At 43.6% G+C, this 25,750-nt stretch overlaps 1 protein-coding gene across 3 annotated transcripts; it reads left to right on the forward strand.

Annotated features, from left to right (window-relative positions):
- Window positions 1-25,682, forward strand: LOC106576411 (AT-rich interactive domain-containing protein 2). 3 transcript variants are annotated; one of them, XM_014153565.3, is made up of 22 exons: window positions 1-191; window positions 2,105-2,290; window positions 2,402-2,495; window positions 3,355-3,452; window positions 10,882-11,015; window positions 13,542-13,760; window positions 14,214-14,281; window positions 14,530-14,599; window positions 14,845-15,101; window positions 15,279-15,375; window positions 15,571-15,780; window positions 16,158-16,325; window positions 16,970-17,048; window positions 17,236-17,370; window positions 17,601-17,791; window positions 18,044-20,400; window positions 22,856-23,001; window positions 23,270-23,408; window positions 23,491-23,582; window positions 23,678-23,801; window positions 24,012-24,103; window positions 24,264-25,682. In XM_014153565.3, exons 2-22 carry the CDS (start codon window positions 2,199-2,201, stop codon window positions 24,373-24,375), a joined length of 4,974 nt encoding a protein of 1,657 aa, XP_014009040.3. In that variant the 5' UTR covers window positions 1-191; window positions 2,105-2,198; the 3' UTR covers window positions 24,376-25,682. The 3 variants fall into 3 exon arrangements, with proteins under 3 accessions (XP_014009040.3, XP_045555934.2, XP_014009041.3); XM_045699978.2 differs by lacking the exon at window positions 1-191 and having other exon boundaries at window positions 241-2,290; XM_014153566.3 differs by lacking the exon at window positions 1-191 and having other exon boundaries at window positions 241-2,290; window positions 16,973-17,048.
- Window positions 25,683-25,750: the final 68 nt, after the last annotated feature.

The following is a 25,750-nucleotide window of genomic DNA, read 5'->3' on the forward strand; positions in this document are numbered from 1 at the left end:
CTGTGGGAGGACACGTCCATGTTGTAACTAGCAACTGTCTGTGTCAAAACGTGAGATTATAGTTAGCTAGTTACTACGAATATACACATACCAGCAATCAACAGCTTCTGCGAACATTAGCTAAATGAGAAGATTGACAACTGTTAGCCAGCTAGATAACGTTAACTAGCTAACGTTAGCTAGAGTTTCCGGTGAGTAAAGTCGATATGGTTGTTAGATAAATTAGCTAGTTAACGTTAGCTGGACAGTTGAAATAAAGTAATGGGTATACTATTTAAATAATCCCTCTGGGTTAGCAAACTAACCCTGGGTGGGGGATTATTCGTTGAGTTTTCAGGAACGTTAACTGTTCAAAACCAAAATGCCTCAGAATTGGCTAGTAAGATAGGTAGTTGTAACTTTACATATCCAATAATAGCTAGCTACGTTGCCACCATGTCAGCAAATAAAACCCTTCTACTCATGGAAGGAAACACCGAATATTTGATTAATTCCAAACCCATTCATACACTCCTGGATCTAAAACTGGCTAGCTATGTAGCTAACGTTAGCTGTTGGCTAAATGTGGCTGACTAGCTAGCAGCCACCGTCAACTAGTAAATCCGAAATCGAATGCCTCAATGTTGACGAGCCGCTATTCTCAGTATTGTTGCTATTTATTTAGCTGAATCGTTGATATCCAGTGGGTAAAGTTAGCTGCACCCATAGACTTTCTACTCCACAAAATGGGGTCTATTAACGTTTGTCTCCGCCATTTTGTGACAGAAATTTCTCTGAGCACAGGGGTACGTGTAATGGTTGAATGTAGTAACCTCGTCAAGTAGATATCCGTCTGGCAGTTACAGAAAAGGGATCATGAGCAATTTCCATTCATCCCAGGAGACATAAGTAATTTCTGACTGCTAGGCTATTGGGTCCAACACCGGCGATAACCTGGTAGCCGGTTGCTCTCAGGCAAGGGCTGCAGATACTGGAATAAAGTTACATTACTAGCTATCTCCTATTAAGATATTACACAATATGGCATTATCACTTTGAAATTGTAGCTAGATTTGGTAGAAAGGCGAGTTGAGGCTATTGAAACAGACAGATGATTTCGTTATCACAATATAATCAAGAGAAAGTATTTGTGAACAAACAGTACAGTAATGATAGTTACATTCTTATAACTTGTCTTCATTTCTACATTGACAGTTTAGAGTTCCGCTCTGGGTCAAACCAATTTAGCTATGAACTGTCACAGCTTTGATACAGGTGTAAAGTAATGTGGTGTAATGGGATACTGTTATTGGCACTGAGATAATTAATATCATGAACCACTCATTTTGTGGATGAAATGAGCAAAACTGAATTTACTGTGGTGACTTTATAAACTGTAATGATTAGTTTAGTTAAGAATATTCAGAGAAAGCAGTCACTTCACCAAACTTTACAATTTAGATGAAACCATTACACTACTAGGAAATTAATTGCATGTCAGTTGCATCTAATATTGATCAACATATAGCCAACTTTGAGAATAAAGTTGGGCTATCACAGCACAGGAAAATATATGTGGAATCTCTGAATATTCTATTTTGAATGGTTGTCAACTTGTCATATTAGAATTCTTATAATATATCCAAAAGCTCCCCTCCCCCACGAACAGTAGTAATTTTGTTCTGTTTGAACGGGTCTTGTAAATTTCAGATGAGCTCTAAAAAAGACAACACTGTCTATTGTTCCAATAAACCGCTTTGGAGTGCAATACCGTTGTTTCTAGTAGAGGGCGCTGCGTGGCAGTACTAGCTCGAGGCCTCAGATCTTTTTGTCTGGAACTGGATCCCGCTGCCGCTCTACAGTGCGTGCGATTGCTTGGAGCCGCGTCCGTAACACACTGTCAAACCACTCCAAACGAATACATTTGCTACCAATACTATTAATTTAGCATATTTTACAATGGCAGTTTTAGTTTGCCGTTGAAATCGGTCATTATTCTGGCTAAGTGTTTATTACAACTTACAGAATCGGCTTGTTTTCTGTGTATAGCTGTGCATCAGTCTTTATTAGCGAGCTGGCGCTTTTCTTGCTATTAGCTATTTCTTTAACTTTTTTAAACACTCAGCTTCGCGAATGACTGAGCGCTGGCGGAGTATGGGATCCTTGGTGTCTTAGGAAGCGAGTGAGTGGGGTTTTAACCGTTTTTACATGCAAAAACAATGGCAAATTCGACGGGGAAAAATGTACTAGATCAGCGAAGGAAAGGACTGGCTTTCCTGGACGAGCTGCGGCAATTTCACCGAAGCAGAGGGTGAGAATGGGGCGTTTAAATACACCTTTAAACATCATGTACATATGACTATGGATGCTTACAAACTATTAGTAATACTATTCTCCATGTATTTAATTATTTTTCCTTCAGATCGCCGTTCAAGAAGATTCCTATCGTGGGTGGGAAAGAACTGGATCTTAATGCTCTCTATATCAGAGTCATTTCGTTAGGTGGATTTGCAAAGGTGAGTGCAACTAAAAGTGCATTTTCGCACTCTCGGTTTTCAGTGAAGTCTTCAGTGAACCGCTAGAGAACTCTCTTTCGGCATCCCGAAGAGCTATTTCATACTAAAACGGCTGTAGGAGAGAGAGGATTGCGGTCGGCCTTGTGCTAGTTTGCCATCTATGCAATGTGGTGGCTTGTGTTGTGTATGGTTTGAATTGAAAGTCCGTACGGTAGCTGCACTGCTCGGAGTCTGAGTGCAGTTAGAGTAACTCAAAATTAGCGGGCACGTTTAACATCGATTATCGGCACAGAGCACTGGCTAGGAAGAACTGTTCGCCGCGGGGGATAGGTAACATTTTGTGCAAGTAGATTTTTTTTACGATAATTTGGGGGAAGCTAGTTATTCGCATTAGCCATCTTTGGCTCTATGGCTGAAGACAAATGTAGGCCGCACACAGGCCTATTTATTGAAATCTGTAAACGTGAAAATAATTCCCCAAATAAAGACTGCTCGCCATCATTCCATCATTGATACCAGCATTGTGCTGAAGCAGGTCATAGTTGTCTCGAGCTTTGGTAGCTACCACATTTAGCCTGCACGCTTGGCTTGCCAGAAAAGTAATGTTAGCCAGATTGCTAACACTAGCTTGTAAGTAAGCCATCCAGTTCAAGCTGTAGCTAGCTGTGAGTTGTTGCTTGCGGTGATAGCTTGCAAACATGGAATTAAATACACAGTTCTAGCTAATAAAAGTAGCTAACATTAACATCTTATTGCTAGATGCTAATCAGATTGTTTATTATTCATCTAATCCATATTTTATGCATCCTGGTATTGCTTAATTGAAAAATGTATAATAACATCCTCATTTACTTTACAGGTTTCTGACAAGAATCAGTGGTCAGAGCTGGGTGAAGATTTTAACTTCCCAAGGAGTTGTTCAAACGCGGCATTTGTTTTAAAACAGTACTACCTTCGGTAAGTGGCATGGTCTTGTATTAGCTACTACACTCAGACAGCATGTGGCAGATGTTTACAAATTGTGAGAGGCTGGAAGCAGGAAAGGACCATGCAACAATCCAGCATTGCTGAGAGTTAAAGATGTTGAACACGGAAAACAAAAACACCATACTGGACCCTACACTGGCTGCAATATTTATGCCTCATAACAGTATGTTTTGATCTAACATTTACTAAACTTTACCTGGTTAATGCAGATCACCATTTTATGTGTGTATATATATATATATATATATATATATGCGCGCCATGTCTTACTGCTGGGGTTTCTGCCATACATCTTCTCATTGTAGCTTTAAACTATTAGTAAGGGACATGAACTGGGAATGCTTTTTAAACGGTCCATGATTTGTGTGTTACTGAATGCTGGCTGGTCATTTTGTCATTGAATATGGTAGCCGTAGCCCATAACTATGCAATCAGCAGCACGTTACCCTAAACACCTTTTGCCCTCGGCGTAGATGTTTCACCAGCAGCAAGCCTGTGGACAGTGTGGAGCTGCTTCTCTACTCAAGTCTCCTTTTCCCTCCAAAATATTGCCATCATTGACACTGTCACCTGCTTTTAAGAGGAAGGATCACATTCACCAGTCTAGCCTGGAGGCTGCTTATATGACCCTGCTTTGCCAGTTAGTTGAAGCAGCATATCTTTAATAATCCTGTTGCATTAATCACCTTCACATTTTGGGAATGGTTGAAGGAGCACTAGGTCAACAGTCTGCAAGTAACCAATCGTGTAGGCATGTCAAATTCTTAACAAGGTTCACACAGACTCTACCTAAGTATCATACCTGCCTACAGATATGGCTTATGAATTTGAATAACTCGGCATAGGCCTAAAGATGTTATTGCCTTCCTCTCTTAAGTCATCGTGGGATTTTATATAGGCCCTACATACAGAGCCAATGATGGGCCAAGCACTGTAATGAAGTGTTTCCAAATGGTGCTGGTTATTCCAGCATTTTTAGCAAATGATTTCATTCTTGCTATCAGATGAACAATAGTAATGCTTGATACCCTATAAGAGTTTGTTGAATTCAAATATTTCCCATGCAAAGACAATAGCTGATTTGATACTGGGCAGGCAATGTCACCCTGCGAGGTGTGGGTGCAGGCTGTTCTAGCCCAGCTGCAACACCTGATTCTACCAATCAACAAGGCCTAAATGGTCTTCAACCAAGAAACGGGTGTGTTGCTGCTTGGCTGGGAACAAAAGCCCGCACCCAGTGAGACAATTCTTTTTCACTTTCAAATTGTGATTTAAAGAGTCATAGGCTAATTTATGATAAAGCCTAATGCAGGGCTCTACAATGTGACCATTTTACTCACATATGCAATGTCGTCACAGCTAGCATATACAAGTATTGTGATATTTTATTTAGGAGCATCAGTGCGCCTAGAAGAATGAAGGATTCTAACATTATTACTTCAAATATTTGTTGGTAAGCTCCTAAATTTCTTAGTGTGCACCTGGCTACATTTTCCAACTTAGGCACACATGTGCTTCTTGTAAAACATTTTTTTTTTAAGTCAGCATAGAGCCCTGTAAAACAATGTTTGACTGAAACACAGAGATATAAATAGCCCAACTGACAGCACATCAGCAGGTTGGAAGGAGCTGTTGGGAGCTGCCCAGATGCATGCTCTATTTTGCTTCATATTTTCAAACAAATACACAGGCCTAACCTATTTCAAGCCTGCATTTGACCTGACTGCCTGAAACTTCACCTGGGTTTTACCTCATGACACAGCCTACTTGGATCACATGGTAGTTGTAGACCAGAATGGTCAAACTTCTATTCCTTGGACGATTTTTTTCACAGCTTATATAGGTTGTTTATTTTACCGTACTCCTGTGTCTTTACCAAACAGAAAATTGAATTGGCCAGGTTAAGACGGCCTTCTACCGTCAACTCAAACTGGTTTAAGGGGAAGATGTAGCCCAATGCCAGGTCTCTCTTATAGGGCAAGCAAGCCTGTAACAGTGAAACTTATTGGAACCTAAGAGCCCTTTGGTTTAACTGGGAGGTGTAGCTCAATACCAACGCGGTCTTAAGGGCAAACGCTGAAAAGTCAGAAATGTATTGGAAGTAGAGAGTCGTCTGCTTGTTGGTCTTCTTGTACCACTACTTAAATTAACGTTGCCAAGGGCAAGCCACTTGTCAGTGAAAATAGTAAGTAATCATACAACCTGGGAATCTGAGCAATAGACTCAATAGTTGACCTCTGATTATCATTTAATAAAACTGGAATAGAAATTCTACTTACGTGAAAGACTTGTCACAAACATGGAATAAATGAGGAGTTGTTGTAGTGACTTGAATTGAGCTGCAACCATCATGTTGAGGCACAAGTTCAACAGTCTAGTGCTTGCTTCCCCTTGTATCCTTTTATCTGCATTGGTTTGAACCTGATACATGGGGGTAAGCAATATTGATGTTGTGCCTACTGCGTACAGTAAATTGGCTTTTGTCTGTCCATTTCCTTCACCTTAGTTCATGTGCAGGAGAGGTCTCTTAAGACTGAGATGCAGCTTGTGAATAGACTGTACCCAACATGATGTTAGCACTGTGATGCCCATGCCAAAATAAGAGCTGGATTAGAAATACCTCGCTGTTTTCATGCATAAGTGAAGTCCGAGGCAATCAAGTTGTCTCATTCACACATCGTTTACGAGTGAGATTAGCCTTGGCACCTCAACAAAGGTTGACGTTTAGAGATCTGGTGTTACCCCGCTGTCCCCTGATATCTATATGTCTCTTTCTGATGCTAATAGAGGGTGCTAAAATGATGTAGCCAAACTCATGTATCAGCGAGCTATAGAAAACGAGCGAGTCTGCTGAAACTTTGGAAATGCGTGTTATTTCGACAAGATTTTGCAGACAAGGTCAACAGTTTCCTGGTGTAACCCAAGCTGTGCATACCATATTAATTTTTATGAAAAGTCAGTTTGCTTTCTAAACCAGTGTCATATAAATTAGGGCTGTGACGATACAAGTATCGTGATATTTTTTCCATGGCAAAAATGAAAACACAAAGCAGACATCTCTTTGGTCCTTTAAAAACTTGCTGTATGTAAAGTATTGTTTTTTGTAGCTTGGAAAACACAGTGAACAAAAATATAAATGCAACATGTAAAGTGTTGGTTTCATGAGTTGAAATAAAAGATCCCAGAAATGTTCCATACGCACAAAAAAACGTATTTCTCTCAAATTTTGTGCACAAATTTGTTTAAATCCCTGTTCGTGAGCATTTCTCCTTTGCCAAGATAATCCATCCATTTAAACAGCATAATCATTACACAGGTGCACCTTGTGCTGGGGACAAAAGGCCACTCTAAAATGTGTAGTTTTGTTACACAACATAATGCCACAGATGTCTCAAGTTTTGAGGGAGTGTGCAATTGGCATGCTGACTGCAGGAATGTCCACCAGAGCTGTAGAAATAATTGGATGTCCATTTCTCTACCTTAAGCGTTGGGCAGTATGTCCAACTGGCCTCAGACCACGTGTATGGCATCATGTGGGCGAGCGGTTTGCTGACGTCAACGTTGTGAACAGAGTGCCTTGTGGTGGTGGGGTTATGGTATGGGCAGGCATAAGCTACGGACAACTAACACAATTGCATTTTATCTATGGCAATTTGAATGCAGAGATATGACGAGATCCTGAGGTCCATTGTCGTGGCATTCATCCGCCGCCATCTCATGTTTTGGCATGATAATGCACAGCCCCATGTCGCAAGGATCTGTACACAATCCTGGAAGCTGAAAATGTCCCAGTTCTTCCATGGTCTGCATACTCAACAGACATGTCACTACCCATTGAGCATGTTTGGGATGCTCTGGATCTACATTTTTGATAGCGCGTTTCAGTTCCCGCCAATATCCAGAAACTTTGCACAGCCATTGAAGAGGAGTGGGACAACAGGCCACAATCAACAGCCTGACCAACTCTATGCGAACGAGATGTCGCACTGCATGAGGAAAATGGTGGTCACACCAGATACTGACTGGTTTTCTGATCCACAACCCCTACTTAAAGAAAAAAAGAAAAGGTATCTGTGACGAATATCTGTAATCCCAGTCATGTGAAATTCAAAGATTAGGGCCTAATGCATTTATTTCTATTGACTGATTTCCTCATATGAACTGTAACAGTGAAATTGGTGTTTTCTATCATCAGATGTAGGCCAAACAATAACAATCCGCTAAAGTTGAATCACTCCGTAGTTCCCCACTTAAGTCGATAGGACAAACTGCTGCGAATGATGGGCAGCAGAAGTTGTTCACTCTATATAAAGAAGGTACACCCGGGAACCACTGTTTAAGAACAGCAGCTCTCCCTACTCCAAATCCTATTTCTATTGCCTGGCATACATTACAAGACTTGACTGGCAAGTAGGCCCTAACTTTGTGTGTTGGACAAAGAAAACTATAGAACGTCTGCTTGTTTGCAATTTGATTACAGGTGAAGTGCCATGGTTATTTGCTTAGGTTTTGTTCTGGTTTTGCGCCACTGCTTGAGGCCACAGCATGAGGCCACAGCTAGCTCTCCCTCAGCATGCCCCCTCATTTTGTCACTGGTTATCTGCTTGCCATGCCTTTCTCTACTATTTACTAAGTTGTAAAACCTTGTCAGCAACAATAGCTAGGAGAGGATTTTGAATCACAGATATAACAGTCCAGAGGTGGGGATTGGAGATGTTGGGACTAGCGAAAGCTAGCCGAGGTAGGCAATACTACTAGGCTACTGGCCTAAGATTGGGCATGCTGTCCCAGTGTTCTTGACTGTGGTAAGCTCTCTGCAGATCACACAAAGAAATGTTTGAAATTAAATGTTTCTGTTGAATAGAAAGTGAGACGGACTTTAACTTTGCATCAAGCAAACTACACTTATGGAAAATGTATTTAGGGGGCTGACAAATTAAACTAGCCACCATTCTCATGTTAAGCATGGTCTTGAGGCCAAAGTGTTATATTTTTTTGTCTAATGGCATTATTTTGTCTTTGTTGTGATTCCCACTTTGATTGTAGTTGTTAGCTTTCTTCTCAGTGTAGTTTACCATTGTCTCCCCCAGACCAGTTTCTTGTCCACAATCTAGTACTTGGATTTCACCCACCCCCACTCTCAGTAGTGGCCTGTATATAGTTCTTCCATTTATTATTTTTATCAGCCGTAAAACCAGCCTATCAATTGACATAGCTTTAGGCTACATAATCTGGATTTCTAATGTTCCTCATCGGTCTCTGTTGTATGCCCCTATGTTTAATAAGTTCTCTCTGTCTACTCAAATGAATCTGCAAGCATTTAATTTAAAGGTACAATAATATATATTCACCTGTTTATAGAACAGTAGTAATGCCAGTTAGTTTACTCAATCTGATTGTGTGTTTGTATGTGTGCTTGTCCAACAGGGGGCACCCAATTTTCACACACACACACACACACACACACACACACACACACACACACACACACACACACACACTGAGGCAGCCTTTATTGAGAGGGTTGCTCTTATGTCCTATCAGCTCTTGTATGACCCAGACGACCTTAAATTACATCAGTTCACAGTCACCATTTGCAGTGGTAGATCTATGGCTTCAGTTGCCTGCATTTGTATTGTCTGCCGTTCAGATTAATTGAAAAAATATGATTTAAAAAAAAATATATATTTTTTTTTTGTTTGTTGCTGGGGACAAAAAAAGGACAGTAAAGAGCCCTGTTCCACCTTAATTGCTTGTTTTTTCCCTGTTGATGGTATGACACATGCGATGACATTATTTTTAAATGTCAACTTGATTAGACACTGATAATGAGAAGGCCTCTTAATTCTGTGATGCTTTTCTGTGTCACTCTGGCTGTTGTCTTGTCAGAAGAATGGGAGCTTTTTGCCAGCCATGTATGAAAAGGGAAGTGCAGACATGAGCAGCTGCAACAGAACCCACCCCCACCACCACCACACATCCCGCCTCCCCTTCTGCCCGTGCCCAGACAAGCGTGTGATGACGCTGTGCAGAGCCGGGGCCTCTCCAAACGGAGAGTTGGTGTATTTATAGTCCAGTGTGTCACGCGCCGTGGACGGGGGATTACCTTGGTCATGGCGAACCAGCATCAGCACTGGGACTCCGTTCAGAATGGGGCTCTCACTCTGACTCACGGCAGCACACACACTCCGCGCTTAGCCAGGGCTTTCCACGCTACCACTGGTGAGGTATTTTCTGCTGCCACCACTGCAGCATGTGTCTGTGTAAACAAATATTCAATGTGCAGATGTGTTGGTCCCTCCCTACCTAAACATGAGAGAAGGCTGCAACACTTCTTAGACATTCTCAACTCAAGTAAGGTTTTGCAGGTTTTTTGTTGACTTTTTTGGCTTTAGACAGAAAGCTATCAGTCTTTTTCTTTCATTGAAACTCCCTCTGCTTTTCTGCACTCCTCCCCAACTGAGCGGGTGGTCATTTGAATGAAGACATCACCCCAGTATCTAGAATATTCTGTCTGTGTTGGTGATAAGGTCATATCATCCCCACCTGTGTCACAGCTGAGCTGAATATAAACATATTATGGAAGACTGGTATTGGTTGTGACTCTTGATAAACTAAGCAATAGGGCACAAAGGATTCATCACTTGTACTCTGCTTAAACACTTGCACTGTCATGCAGATGGTGTAACACATGCCTTTTGCTTTTGATTTGAGTCAGCTAGGCGTAAACATAATTATTTCATCATAACCGATGGTCTCTATGTCAAACTTGGATTGGATTTTTATCCCCCTCTGGCAGTATTTTTCATTTCATGCTTTGTCGTGTAGTCATTAATGTTCACTCTGTCGATTTTAGAAGTAGGCGAGAGACATTGGTTGTGTTGTAAGCCCCGTTTTGTAGTTTGTTCCAGTCAGCAGCGGCTGAGTAGTGGAATTGCTTTGCGACTGGGGTTAAAATAGGATGTGGGCACAGATAGCCTGACAACATTAGTGTTGTCTGTAGGAGGACTTTGAAAATGTTAGGAGTTCACAGAAGTAGGCTTGTGAGTCTTTATAGGCCGGAGTGTAGCCTACCAGTTTACTTGTGTAATTGCAAGCATTAACCAAATTCCTCAGAGTGGCTGTCATATAGAACTCCATTAGCAAATTATATAGTGGGAATGTGCCAGGGTGTCCAGTTTTGTTATCAGGGATTTGGAGGCACAACAGTTGATGGTGAAGCCACAGTCTAAGGATACAGGACTTATCCTAGTTAGGGAGATTTGAGGATCGGGTGAAACAGGATTATTTGCTATAGAGAGGCCATTCTAAATTCGATATTGAGGGGGGAGTAGGAATAGGTGGGGTCTTGGATCAGTCACCCTCTGAGCGTTAAGTTCTCTTTTTTTTTTGTCTACAGATATTTAGAAAAGTATGAAAAAGTCCATCACTTCGGCGAGGATGATGACGAGGTGCAGCCTGGGAACCCGAAACCATCTCTTCCAATTGGTGCAATCCCCTGCTCCTATAACTACCAGCAACACACTGTATCAGGTAAAGCTTTCCCTCTCTTTTACAAAGTGTCTTTAAACAACCACAAAGCAATGTTTGGCCAAAATCTTGTTGGTTGGGCTAGGACTTGAAATACAATAAAGATTCTTGAAGTGATGGCCCAATATTTTGCTTTCAAGCTAGTTCTTAAAGGGACAGTGGTATTTCAGGATGTTGGCATATTCCAGGAAACAAACAGATGCAAGTATGATAAAAACTGAAAGTTTCTTATTGACACTTTGAGAAGAGTGATTTTATTGGACACGTATCTATGAGGTAGGTGCTGGGTAATTGCTAGTGGTGGGGGGAAAAATAGATGGTTACATATTGGGATATTATTTTTGATATATTGTTTTGACAACATCGCAGTATTAATTTTGCGGTCGTTTTCTGTACCTGCCCCGAAACTCCAGTATTTTTCCTTGATGGCTTGTTCTCATCTTCTTTTCAGCTATTTTATTTCCTTGACTGATCAAAACAAATTTTCTCATGGCGCTCTCTTGTCCCTCTGCAGCAGACATAAGGTGAGCAATATATTTGGAACATCAAATCGCAGTAAAATCACAGTATCTGGTCGCAATACACATAGAATCATGAGAATCGCAATGCATATCGAATCGGCACCTAAGTATTGTGATAATATCATATTGTGAGGTCCCTTGCAATTCCCAGCCCTAGTAATTGCCTTGGACCTCACGATACAATATCACTATACTTAGGTGCTGATACGATATGTATTGCGATTCTATATGTATCGCTATTCTATATGTATTGCGATTCGATGTTCCAAACACATGCTCACTATACTGTATGTCTGCTGCAGAGGGACAAGAGAAAGCCATGAGAAAACCTCCACAACTAGTTAAAGTGCTCAACATGTTTTATTTTTTTTTCCTTTTCTTTTTTAAAAGTAAGATGGAGAAAAGGCTACAGGACGATAAATACCAGATTTTTGGGGCAGGTACACCTGACTAACGTTAACAACCAGCTAACATTAACAATATAGTCACAGTAACGATGTACAACCGGCAAAAATGATATTGTGATACTCTACTGTATCCATACTGTGAGGTAAAGCAACCACCCTTTGGATTTTCGGAATGCTGTGAAATAAATAAAAGTACTCTTAGGTCAGAGGACAACCTTGGTGTGTGTTTATCAAGTTGGATATTTCTTCAAGTATCGAGTGATGGGGCTGTTGAAGAACACCGCCAACTCTGAATTTGAGTTGAAACTTTACAACTCAAATGGAGAAAACATTATGGCTACCTTCAGCACTGAACTTCCTCTCAACACTTGACTGGGAGAACTAGGTCTCTCTCTCTACTCACAGCACACATTTGTTACTCATCTGAATGTGCATATTCTTCAGGCTTGTTTGCTTTGTCTTTTCAGACAGTTTATTGCTCCTCATAACATTATCATAGATTCATCAAGATAGAATTTGGCAGCTCTTCTCCAAATGTTACCATTTAGTTTGTCATAATGGTGCTGCTAGCCTGCTCCTATGGGAAAGCCTGCTCCTACGGGAAAGCCTGCTCCTTAGGTGAGAACTTATGGTAATAACGTTATACAGTTGCTTGAAATGGCCAAGTGGTTGCTCAACATTCATTCCTCCATTTTTGGGTAAGGAAAGCTCAAGAGAGGATGTTAGCAAGACAAGATCTTAAAATGTATGATGAAAGTAGCCTATATTCCAAGAAAGAGAAGTTGTACTAGGATTTGTCTTTGAGCTGTTTCAGAACTGAGACGCAATATACTTCATACTGTATTAGGGCTGCTACATTTATACTCCTTTTGTTTATGGGCAAACATATGGGCCTTTAAACCAGAGCTCTGCCACCAGAAGCGCATATCCTCCCTCATTTGGCTGTTGAGATAATTGTTTGAATAATCTTGACTTTGTATTACAATTTTTGTCCAATCTTGCCCAGGCCTGAGACCCCCCCCCCCAATCAGTAAGAGTGTATCTGAACTGAGGTTGTCATGTCCCCAGGCATGCAGGCAATTTGCAACAGTGTGTTACCATGGTGCTGTGTGATGGTGCATTACCACCATGCCTGGTGGTAGGATCTCTAGTTCAGGAGTCCTGACAGCTACACACACACACACACACGTGTGAAACAGATGCAAAGCTGCCGGCTGTGAGGAGTTGGCTATTTATATCCCATTGATTGCACCGTAATCAATTTCAAATAACTGAAATATGCCATACAGTCATTGCCATGCCAGCAAAGTTATGCCAAGTGACTGAGGCTTCAGGAAGTAGCACTTGTTAACCCCACCCCCTGCATGTGACTTTAATCACTGTTTCCTATCTTTGAATGCATATTCATTATCAGGCAGGTGTCCCAGTGCATGCAGTTGCAATCATTTTTCTGAACAGTCTAAATGAACTCATAAATCATAATTTCTCAAGGTCTTTATAGCGCAACATTGTAATGTTTTTGTACGTTTTCATCAGGCTTTCTTTACATTCACTTTGAAGTTGAAATTACAACTGGATTTGTGGTTGTTTTTTGTCCCCAGACTATCTCCGCCAAAGCTATGGACTGTCCATGGAGTTCACGGCCCCATGCGACTATAACAAACTGGTGCTCTCTCTCCTGTCGGGCTTGCCCAATGAAGTGGACTTCGCAATCAACGTTTGCACTCTCCTCTCCAACGAGAGCAAGCATGCCATGCAGCTGGAGAAAGACCCCAAACTCATCACGCTGCTGCTGGCACATGCAGGCGTCTTCGATGACTGTACGTCTTCAACACCTTTAAATATTCTTCATTAGTATCCAAATCTATTTTTGCAGGACAGTAATTAGAGATGTATGTGTGTTTTTGTAATCTTTGTCCATCATGGAAACTTGGGGGAAATGTTGAGACACTCCTACTGTGCTCAGTTTCCCTTTTTGGTTAAAGTGGAAATGGGGAGAAAGTTGTTTATTCCCTTTCATTTGCCTGTATGGAGACTAGATGAGTTATTACCTCCTTGGTAAACTTGTTAATTTAGAGTCTGAAGAAGGTTGTGTTCAATGCAAAAATCCAGGCTTTAACGCAACTAAATGTGAACACTGTGCATTCCTTTTCAAGGCACTGCAATTGCAGAACCTTTTTTGTTGTTGTGATCCCTCAGGTGTGAAAGTACCTTCTGTCTCAGAATGTAAGGGTTGGAATGTTCTCTCTAACGGTACTCTTGTGAATTTGCAGCACTAGGCAGCTTCTCCTCTGTATTTGGGATGGACTGGAAGGAGCAAACCTCCCGGGACTTCATGAAGGTAGATTTGACTGAAAGACTCACTATATATGTATACTATAGGTTTGTAACTTACAAGGCTTTTGGTCAGAGGGAGAAAAAAAAACGGTTGCCTGAGCCTCGCCTCCAGCAGTTCGGGGATCTTCGTGAATACGGTGTGATGTCTGGCCTCGCGGGAGTACATCAGCCTTAACCGCTCTTGTTTTTTGTATCAATGCGTCTTTTCGGCAGTCAGTATTTCGACAATAACATGTGAATATGATTCTACAGTTCTGGAAGGATGTGGTAGAGGATTCTGAAGTCCGGGACCTCATCTGGGACAAGACCAGCCTGACACAAGGTAAGCAGTTGATGCTGACAGACCCAATTTTAAAAGACCCATTGCACAATAAAATATTTTTTGCACAACAATGTGAAAAATAGCATGTCAAATAAATATTACGGCAACATTGTTTTGTGGACTTTTTGTGTAATAAAGTATTTGAAGATATCTCATTAAAAAAAAGTATCTTAAAAGACAATTGCTCTGACCCTCGATGTCCTTGGTGGATCAGACATTCACTGTTCTCTCTGCTCTTCTCCCAGTGACAGACACTATGTCGGGGGACGAGCGCTGGGGCGCCCTCTTCCACCCTCCACGCAACCTAGGCATCGGCGACATCGAGGGTCAGCGGGTCCTGCAGGTGGGAGTCATCCTCCGCAACCTCTCCTTCGAGGAGGCCAACATCAAACTGCTTGCTGCTAACCGCACCTGTCTGCGGTTCCTCTTACTGTGCGCCCACTGCCACTTCATCTCCCTACGGCAGCTGGGATTGGATACACTCGGCAACGTGGCCGCAGAGGTGAGGTGTTTTTACTGTTATATTCATGTTCTGAATGTTATTATTTTGTGCAGTATTGAGCTAATTAGTGCTAATTAGTACTATTTAGTATTATGTTAGACAAGGCTGTAGCTGTTCCAGAGCATTTGTGTTATTGATGATTCCATGAATTAATATCTCTGTTTTCTCTCCCAATAGCTTCAGTTAGATCCTGTTGACTTTCGAACAACCCACCTAATGTTTCACACCATCACCAAATGCTTGATGTCAAGGGACAGGTTCCTGAAGATGAGGGGTGAGTGTCAGAGCCCGTACTTTATCTTTGTCAGTATCTGGGTCTTTTACAAATTCAATGTCAGATTTATTTTTATATCACTGGCCTTGTAATGCGAAAGCAACTTCATGTCTTTATGTAACAACAGTAAGCACAAATTGTGATAAATTTATAGATTATTTTCCCCAGAGCTTGACTATTTGTTCCTCCCCTCAGCCATGGAGATCCTGGGTAATTTGAGCAAGGTGGAGGACAACAGCGTGCTGATCTGTGAGTATGTGGACCAGGAATCGTACCGGGAGGTGATCGGCCTGCTGTCGCTGCCTGACCTCATGCTCCTCATGTCCTCCCTGGAGGTCCTCTACCTGCTGGCCCAGCTGGGGGAGATCCCCTGCAGCAAGATCGCCTCTGTGGACAGGAGCATAGGTGAGATACCAACAACCTAGCCCTAACCAGGGTACTAGTAACCTAGATACTAGTCAGGATTGAAGATACATTCAGTAGTATAAACAACCAAGCCAGAATGGAGGGGATGGAGAACCGTCTAACCAAGATAAAGTGTAGGTATAGCATTAACGACTAATGGAGTGTTTGAGTACAGTTTGATTAAGTATAGTCTCTTAGCATGGCACAGCAACCAAGCTGCATGAATTGGGAAACAAACTGGTTGCACAGAAGATATTTGTTGTCTCTTGGAGGAATAGGAAATTCAATGATTTTCAGAATTGGGAAATCAAAAACAACCTTCATGCAACAATTTAGACATATGATATTAAACGGTGTATATGTGTGTCCCTGGGCAGATCTGCTGGTACGGCTGGTGTCAGTGGACCTGCACACGTTTGGTCCGGATGCTCTGACGGCCGTGAGGCTGATGGAGCATCAGGCTGCTGGGCAGAGCCAGGTGGCCGAGGTGCGGCCGCAGCTTGTAGAACAGCTGCCTGCTCCGCTGCAGGGCGCACCCATCCCAGGTGAGCATCTTTACACTTAAACCCTGTCCCCTGATCTTCAGATGCACATTGAAATTAAATTAAGCCAGGTTATATTCATGTTATACATAAAATCTGAATTTAGAGCAAGCTGTGTGAGGGCAATAATTAGCCATATGGTATAAAGGAACAGTTCCCTGAGACAATGGCCTGAGATTATAGGCTCAGCTCTGTTTAGCCTTGCTCCTTGTGGTGTACGTTAGACTGATCGAAAGCTGACAGCTCATCAGTTTACATCTCCCATAAGCCTCTGCATCCACTCTTGTCTGTAGAGACGTTCCATCCGTTGGTGATTTAGAAACATGGATGATCAGGCAAACTGGTGTAACCCGTGTTGTATGCAATCGATCAGCTAAAGTTGATGTTGGCATGAGGTGCTAGGAATAATTCAAGCTAGGGTAAACATAGCAGTCTGCTTGTACAGTACTGTCACTGCTCCCTAGTGGGCAAAATGAGGAACAGCACACTAAACACACCATGTACAACAGGAGCACTGTTCTGCAGATTTGACAGTTCAGTCTCACATCGGAACAAAAGTGTTTTCAGCATAGAGAATGGGTTTATTCAACAACAAAAAATTAAGTTGATCAAATTAGACTCAATAATGATGTCATCTCTCACTTCAGCAGCAAGAGTCCCTGTCCAGTCCACTCCTCCTCCTGCTGGTATTGTTGAGCTAGATGGGGAGAAGTTTACAGTGCAGTGGTGAGTCTCTCACTCACACACATACACACACACCCTCTCATAGTCATGCTCTCTCTGTGACACATCTTAGCTCCTCAGTTTCTCTGTAAGTTGAACGGTAGTTCTCGGGTCAAGCAGTCAGCTTGCTGGTCACAATTGACCCCTGAGTAGCTATAGATATATTCTGAGTTCCCTTTGTCTCCACCAGGATGAACGCCCACTTCGAGGTGAGCGGCGAGAGCTCCGTGTCGCGCTCAGAGATGTACTCGGAATACCTCACCACCTGCAGCAAGATGGGACGCGCTGGCATCCTGGCCTCCCAAGGCTTCCTCAAATGTTTACGGTTGGTTGGCATAATCCCATATTAAATCAATAGATTTTATTGAAAACCGTCATCATTTGGAGAACACACAACTAGACGTTTATACCATTTTTTGAATTTCCCAATTGTGGTCCTGGAAGCCTTGTATTCATTCATGTTGTGTTTTCAACCAAGAAATCACCCTATGGACAAGGTGATTGACAAGGTTTTAATGCCAACTGCACTCACACCATGTCTCTATCATTTTGTAGGACAATCTTCCCAAACCACACAGTGAAGCGGTTGGAGGACACCAAGCCCAATGCGCAGGCACACATACACGTGGTGGGGGTCAAACGGAGGGATATCCCACTGCCCATCCAGCTGTACTACCAGCAGCAGGCTAGCCCCACACCAGGGCCCAAGCACGACGTCCCTGTCGACCCACAGGCATCCCCGTCAGGTAAACTGACTGTACAACTTACTACATTTTTGTAGTTGGTGGCATTAAAATTCAAGTTTCCACCTACCTTGATTGTTATCACAACAAACGTCAGTGACATAGTTGCTATACATGTTGTCTTGGAGAATGGTGAGACATACTTTGCAGTTGTGTGAATTAGACCTCAGTCAATGATTCTAATGTGTTCTTTGTTGTATCTCTCTCTGTGTTTACGCTTTGTTCCTGGGCATCCTGGGTTTGCCCGGCCTCCAGTCCCCAGCCTTACTGCTAACCCGGCAGCGCCACAGGTGGCCTCCACCATGCAGGATGGTGTACCTCACCCCCAAGTGGCTCAGACTGTTCCTCGGCTCCCCCTTCATCCCCAGGCCTCACCACATCAGCACCCCCACCCTGCTCAGCAGGCCAAACCAGGGGATATCCTCAAGACGGCCATGGTCCAGAGCTCCATCCCCACCTCTGGCCAGGTGGTCCAGAACCACAGCCCCAACATGGCCCAACAGCTCCACCATCAACAAGTCATGGCACCTACCGGGACCCCCGTCACACTGTTCCAACAGGTACAGCAGGGCCACATCTTCACGGCGCGGGTTCAGGGGGTGCCCATCTCGCAACGGCCGCCCCTGCCACATACTCCCTCCTCAGTACCCCAGGCCCTCTCCCAGGGCCCCCAGCAGGAGACGGCTGTATTCTCTGCCCCCCCGCACTATGCTGCTGTGTCGGCCCCCTGCTCCTCGCTGCAAAACTTCCAGGTGGGCGGGGGCCAGGTGTTCACTATCGCCGGCGTGTCCAACGCCCAGGGCTCCCGTGTCACTTTCCAGAACATCGCCCCCAAGCCTGCACCCTCGCAGGCCAGCGGACCACCTACAACCACTCATAACCAGCAGCAGTCCAGCGTGGTCATCGTCAGCCCCAACCTCCAGCAGAACCAGGCCTATGCCCCAGCTATCCATCAGATCGTTCTGGCCAACCCCTCCACCATGTCTGGTGGCCAGGCCATCCAACTGGCAGGACAGCCTCCCGCTCCTTCCAAACCCCCACCCTGCCCTTCCACCATCGCTCCACTGCCCCAGGGCCTGCCCACTCCTTCCAACACCCAGATCTCAATGCAGGGCTCTGCTTCTGTCAGTCAGATGCTGTCGGTCAAACGGCAACCACAACAATTGAACCCCCAGCAGCAGTTTCACCCCCAGCAGCAGTTTCAGATTCAGGCCCAGCCCCTGCCTCAGCAGCAGACTGCCCCCCAGCCTACCTCCACAGAGTCCAGCCTGATCAAACAGTTACTGCTTCCAAAGCGGCCCTCCACGCCGGGCGGAAAGCTCATTCTGCCCGCGCCCCAGGTGCCTCCCCCTAGCAGCACGCAGCGTGCCCCCAGCCCACAGGTGCTCTACCAGGTGGCCTCACAGGGCCAGCCTCAGCCCCAGCAGCTCAATGTACAGCTGGTCCCCAGCCAGCTCCAGTCCCCAGGGGGGCCTCTCCAGACGGTACAGCTCATCTCCACCAGCAGCCCCGCCACCATCATCCAGGGCCAGGCTCCTGGTGGCCAGGTCACCTTCACTGTGGTGCCCAACACGGGCTTCACCACTTCAGCCTCTGCAGCCGCCGCCCAGGTCAGCCAAGGAGCCGCTGCACCAGGCCTGCCAGTGGTCCAGACAGGCAACACCCTCCACGGGCCACCACCGCCCTTCAGGGGGGACAAGATAATCTGCCAGAAGGAGGAGGAGGCCAAGGACGCCACGGGTCTGCACATCCACGAACGCAAGATCGAGGTGATGGAGAACTCCTCTCTGGCCGATGGGGCTGGCACCAAAACCAGCAACGGGGACCTGGCAGGGGCCGACGCTCCAGGGGCCAAGCTGCTTAACGGGAGGAAGTGCATGGACTCCAGTCTACCTCCATACCACTCAGGGAACAGCCAGGGGGCCTGCGCCAATGGACCGGCCAGCGAGAGCTGCCCCACCAACGGGAAGCAGACCTCTGGCCTGGCTAACCCACAGGAGGGCCACGTCGACCCCAAAAAGGCTCTCGTCAACGGGGTCTGTGACTTTGAGAGAGGGGACGCCTCCACCGGTGCCCACTTAAGCAAAAACATTCCAAATCACTTCGCTTCCAAACACTTGGGGAACGGGGAGGTTGGTCCTCCTCAGAAACTGCATGGGGCTCCCGAGGAGCCCTCTGTCCCCCAGCAGGATACTGCCAAAGCTGAGCAGGTAGAGCGCCTTGCCAATGGGCCTCAGGCAACAGGCCCCTTCTCTAACGGACCTATGGGGCCGGGGCCTAACTACGCCCTGCCTGCTTTCAGGCAGCAGCTGTTTCCCACCGTCACTGTAAACTCCCAGGGCGCCACGGGGCCAGGGACCCTGCCGGCCAATGGTTTGAGCGGCGAGAGCCGTGCGCACAAGAGGCCGGCGGAGGAGGACAAGGGGGCGTCTGTGATTCCCTGTAAGGTGGGAGTGAGGATCATCACCATCAGCGACCCCAACAAGGCGGGCTGCAGTGCCACCATGGTGGCCGTGCCTGCTGGAGCTGACCCAAGCACAGTAGCCAAAGTAGCAATAGAGAATGCCACGCAGCAGAGGAACTGCTCGACCATACAGGCAACCAGCTCTACGGTGAGTTTCACATAACTCAACAATTTGTTTCTTGTCCCAGTTTTGCAAGCCGTGCCAACTTAGTTGGCTAGCAAGCTCATTAGATTGCTGACTTATCTTGAATACTTCATTGGATCATTGACATTCTTGCCCTGCTGGTAAAACATGTGACTACGTTTTTCTTCACAAACATAAAATGCAGGGCTCGACATTAACGCTTGTCCTCTTGTCCGGGACAAGTAAAAACAATGCTAGGACAAGAAGAATATAGATTGAAGTTCGGGCAGGAGTAATAAACTTTTTTTCACATCAAACAATTACTCAGATCAGAATTGGATCAGACGCCAACATTGGAATAATATTACAATCAATTTTTTATGCACATTAATAAAAAAGCCTACATGTCAAAGTGTAGATGATATGCATGTTGGCTACAGCCTCACGTCCAAACCGATGCTGACATGAGGGAGGCATCAGAAAATGTAGCCAAACTTTAATGAGACTTTTAATTACATAAATAAAGGCTGAATACCAGTCATGTTTGACAAATATAATGAAGGATCATTAACGTCTAAAGGCTTGATTCGACATACTCAAGGCACGGTTTGTTCAGATCAAATGGTCACAAGACAGGCCTGTTGCGCACCGCACATCACCCACCTTGAATCTGAGTGGAGGGGTCTGCATTTTGAAGCTATTTAAAGGGCAATTCCACCACTTTTCGACCTCATTCATAATTTCCAGTGTATACATATGTGAAATCAGCACTTTTTTACAATCTGTAGTTACAAAGATGAGAAGGAAAGTCCTAAAGAAATGCTTCTCTGTGACATCACAGGGTAAGATTAAAAGTAAAAAAAAAAAAAAATGTAAATCAACCTGCAATGTGTTTTTAGCCCAAGATGGGGAGCAAGAAAATACCTCCATCACTGAATCTGTGTCTGAAAATAACTGATAATGTATTCTAGTATAACTTTTTTTTTACATTCATTTTTTTCCTACAAAACGTATAAATGCACCGTTTTCACATATGTTGACACTGGTTTTGTGCTGGAGATAATGAACAAGAGGTTCGAGTTGCCCTTTATCTATTAACGTAATTGTTTGAAACCTGGATGTTTTGTAATTTTATGAAGCACGTCTTACCTTGTTTCAAAGTAGCCAAGCATAATCCTAGTCATTAGTAGCCCATGCTAGTTGATGCATCTTTAGATCTCCCCTTGCTTTATTTCTAACAGATATTTTCATCTCCGTCACATGAAACCGCTCTCACATGCGGTGTGCTTTTGAGAACAATGTTTTCCTGCAAATTGCATTTTGGAACATTCGTGCATAGCCTACAGCCAAGTGCGCATTGTTGAGTTTATAAGTTAAAGAAATAAAATGTAATCAACATTTTAAGCTAAACAGTCTGATCTGATGCATCAGCCTCATTGCTTTTTAAAGTGTTTTAATGTGCAGTGGTTGTATGAATTTGGGATCTGTCATCCCCAAGTCTGTTATGAACCGTAGACATATTTTTTTATCGTTCCTGGGACGACGGGAAGCCCTTCATTTCGAGCCCTGGGGGGGATTATTTTATAAAGAAAAGTGTTTGGTTGTAATTGTAATGTTGCAATATTTTATAGGCTACAAAGGGTGGCCAACCAATCTCCAGGAGAGCCTTAAAGGGGCAGTGTTGTAATTCCAGATAAGCTTGAATATGCAAAGAAGCCTATAGGCAGAGTGTAGCGTACATTTGTCTGCTTCTCTATGGTAAAAAAGGTAGTCATGCATTTTATTTTGTAAAGTGGATCTGTCAATGATGTAAAGATTGTGTTATTTTTGGGGGAGGGGGGTTGAGTTTTTGCAAGTCTGACCTTAAATATGTAGTTGACGGTGGAGGACTGCTATCCATCACATGCAACTACAAGGCTTTTCTGTTGCTGTTATTTGGGAAAATCAACTGCATTGTGATGAGTAGGGTTAGAGGCCATTTATACAGACTGACTTTGAAAAGACGCAATTGTGTTTTATATTGCACTTATTGGATTGGTGTGTGTGATCTTTAATTTCATCGTATAACAATGCAAGGCTTACAGTTGTTGTTTTTTACAAGCAAATGACTTGCATAAAACAAGATCAACGATGAAAGTCTTCAGGATCTAGGACCTTGAATAATTTATTCAAACTGTTCATATTTTTGTTTAATTCATTTCTGAAAATAACTAATAAGCAAGTGGTAGGTTATTCATATTGTATAATTTATTGTAAGCAGAGGGTAGCTAGGCTAAAATCTTAAATGTGTTATTTCAAAATTAGCTTAATTTACCAATTTATCTTGTCATACTTTTTAAAAAGGTAAAAGAAATACAACAACCAAAAAATTGACTTGTTTGTTTTATTTGGGAAATAGTCCAACACAATCATACAACACAAAATATCACTTGCTTATTTGGTCTGATAAAGCTTTGCCTCTTTCCCTGGTTTTACGCAGCCTCCGCCAACAGTGGCTCAGCCTGTGCAGGCTGGCAGCGCCAGCCCCAATGCCTCCCTTTCTGGGCCACAAGCCGTGGTAGCACTCCCAGAACAGACCAGGAAAGCGGGACAGAACTTCAAGTGTCTGTGGCAATCCTGTAAACGGTGAGTTAATCTCTGTCCATATTGAATTGACATACTTAAAGAGAAATCCTTTGTTGTGAAAGGTGTGTTCACATCATGGCTAACTAAAACGGCGTTTAGACAGGCAGCTCAATTCTGATATTTTTTTCCACTAATTGGTCTTTTGATCAATCACATCAGATCTTTTTCAGAGCTGATTGGTCTAAAGATCAATTAGTGGGAAAAACATCAGAATTGAGTCTAAGTGGCCTGTTCATTGGCTGTCCCATTTATATCCGTGTTCTTCCAGGTGGTTTGAGACGCCGTCTAGAGTGTTCTACCATGCAGCCACGCAGCATGGTGGCAAGGAGCTGTACCCAGGCCAGTGCCTCTGGGAGGGATGTGAACCTTTCCCCCGACAGAGACTGTCCTTCATAACCCATCTACAGGTAAGACTACACCCTCACCTCTCAATCAATCAGTCCATGTTTGTAGGTTTTTGCTGACAATTATCCTATTTTCTTCCTGTAGGATAAGCACTGTTCTCGAGATGCCCTATTAGCCGCACTAAAACTGGAGCAGGAACCGACACAGACGCAAGACCCAAATCAGAAAACTTCCAAGTATGTACCCTCTGGTTAGCTTAGTATGCTAGTGCTAATGTCCATTCTGGTGATGCTAGAATGTGCGGCTGACTGTCTTTTGCATTGTTCCACAGGCCTCAGCCAGTGGCAAGTAGCACTCCAGCACCGCGAGCACAGAAAGCTATTGTCAATCATCCAAGCGCAGCCCTTATGGCCCTACGCAGAGGCTCTCGGAACCTGGTGTTCAGGGACTTCACTGTGAGTATGGCTGAGCTTAGCTGTTTGTTTACACTGAAGGTGTCCGGCTGACTTTTGACAGAAATGTATGATTTTATACTTGGAAATAAGATTTAAGATGTTAAACATTGCAGTCCTTGACTACTCCATATTTATCATATATTCCCACTTGGAAATATTTTGTTATCAATGTATCTTGTAACTGATGAATTTCACAATCCTTTTCCTTAGGATGAAAAAGAGGGACCAATGACCAAACACATACGACTAACTGCTGCCTTAACGCTAAAGAACATTGCCAAGTATTCAGACTGCGGTCGAAAGTAAGAAATATTTTTTTTATACATTCACAACTACAGAAGGATTATCTGAGGACTCCTCGTGCTGTGTTTGTTCGGAGTGATGAATCATAATCAATTAAACAAATGTTTACTGTTTGATGGAGTGTGTGTGTATTGACAGCTTCCTGTCTTATCTTCTCAGATTGGTGAAGAGGCATGAGAGCCACCTCTCCGTGCTGGCACTCAGTAACATGGAGGTCTCCACAACGCTCGCCAAATGCCTTTACGAACTGACTCGCTCTCTCCAAGCTTGAGCCCACGAGCAACCCCACCCCCAAAAATTGGAGAACCATCCTTCAGGGGTGTCATGACAATGGGGCACACAGGTGGGCAACACCAGACTATGCCCTTCGGACTCCCCTCCCTCACCCCACTGTGCTCAAATCCCCCCCCCCCCCCCCCATCTCCTTAACAAAACAAACTGCCATGGGGTCTTCTACCAGCCGCCCAAGAGGGGGAGCTCTTTAGACTGCTGCCCTGAGGGACTCTACTAATGAAACCCTAAATACGAGCACATTTTTGTAATACTGGGACTATTTGCAGAGAACTTATTTGAGTAGGAGCGGCAGTACGTTGAGAGGTTTTGCTGTGCCGAGGGAGGGGAATGGCTGGAGAGGGGGACGCAGCAGACTGGCTCGATTGTTTTTCTTTAGAACTTGGTAGCGTGGTTTTCTTACTTGAGTCAATATATTTTCACTTATTTATTATTGAAATGAATACCATTACAATTAATGAAAATAATCTTGTAAATATTTGTGGATATATATATATATATATAAAGAAAATCCTCTTTCATGCCGATACAGCCACTGGGGAACTTGCTCTGTGGAGTAATAGAAGAATTACTTTGGTAGAACCTTTTTTTTAATGATCCCTGGTTACTTGTATCTAATGTGATTCTATACTCAGCAGTGGATGAATGTACTTAAAACCTGTAAATACTTCTGCAAAGGTACTGATGCTGTAAAGTTAAGGGGGGAAAAACAGTTTTTTTGTGGAACTGTGACTTTTTTTGTATAATAATAATACCTTGTAGAACTCATTTTGCTGGCTGAAAGAGTATGGAATAATATATCTCATGTCATTTTGTAGAAGAAAATAATATTGAAGGTATTCTCTCACCCCGAACATGTATCCACTGTAAACGTTTGTCATTGTACGAGCACAGTGCGCGTACATATTTTTTTTGTATTTGTAAATTGGTTTAAATACATGGAGTTTTATACAGGTTTTCTCCTGTGTTCTTTGCTTTATGTGCAGGTATATTTTCTTCACTACTTTTTTTCTATGTTAATATAGTGTGGAGTTTTATTGTACTATTTTTTTTTTTTTTTTTTCATAATACCATGCCACATTCCGGCTCACGTCCTCAGACTATCCTCTCTATGGAGTGTTGTGTAACATTAATGACTGCCTGTTAGCGTCCGAGCGGGGCAGCCCACCCATCCTCATTTCTGCAGTGTCAGTAGGATGTGCTATTATACATAGACATAAGTCTGTTAGATTGGCTTTATTTACTTTGGTGACTGTTTATAGTTTTTAAATAAAAGACTGAACTATTTGTTTTGGGGCTCTTGTTTTGTGGTGTGAGGAGGCAATGGGTGCCTCTGTTCTACAATGTTACATGGC

Source organism: Salmo salar, chromosome 17 (genome assembly GCF_965601325.2).
Source record: "Salmo salar chromosome 17, fSalSal1, whole genome shotgun sequence".
Lineage (NCBI taxonomy): Eukaryota > Metazoa > Chordata > Actinopteri > Salmoniformes > Salmonidae > Salmo > Salmo salar.

Excerpts from the sequence above, each read along its gene's own strand:
- LOC106576411 (XM_014153565.3), top strand. The coding sequence starts at position 2,199 with ATGGCAAATTCGACGGGGAAAAATGTACTAGATCAGCGAAGGAAAGGA. Across the intron at positions 17,049-17,235 it reads GAGAAGTTTACAGTGCAGTG|GATGAACGCCCACTTCGAGG; the intron begins GTGAGTCTCTCA and ends TGTCTCCACCAG. Across the intron at positions 23,002-23,269 it reads CTGTGGCAATCCTGTAAACG|GTGGTTTGAGACGCCGTCTA; the intron begins GTGAGTTAATCT and ends GTGTTCTTCCAG.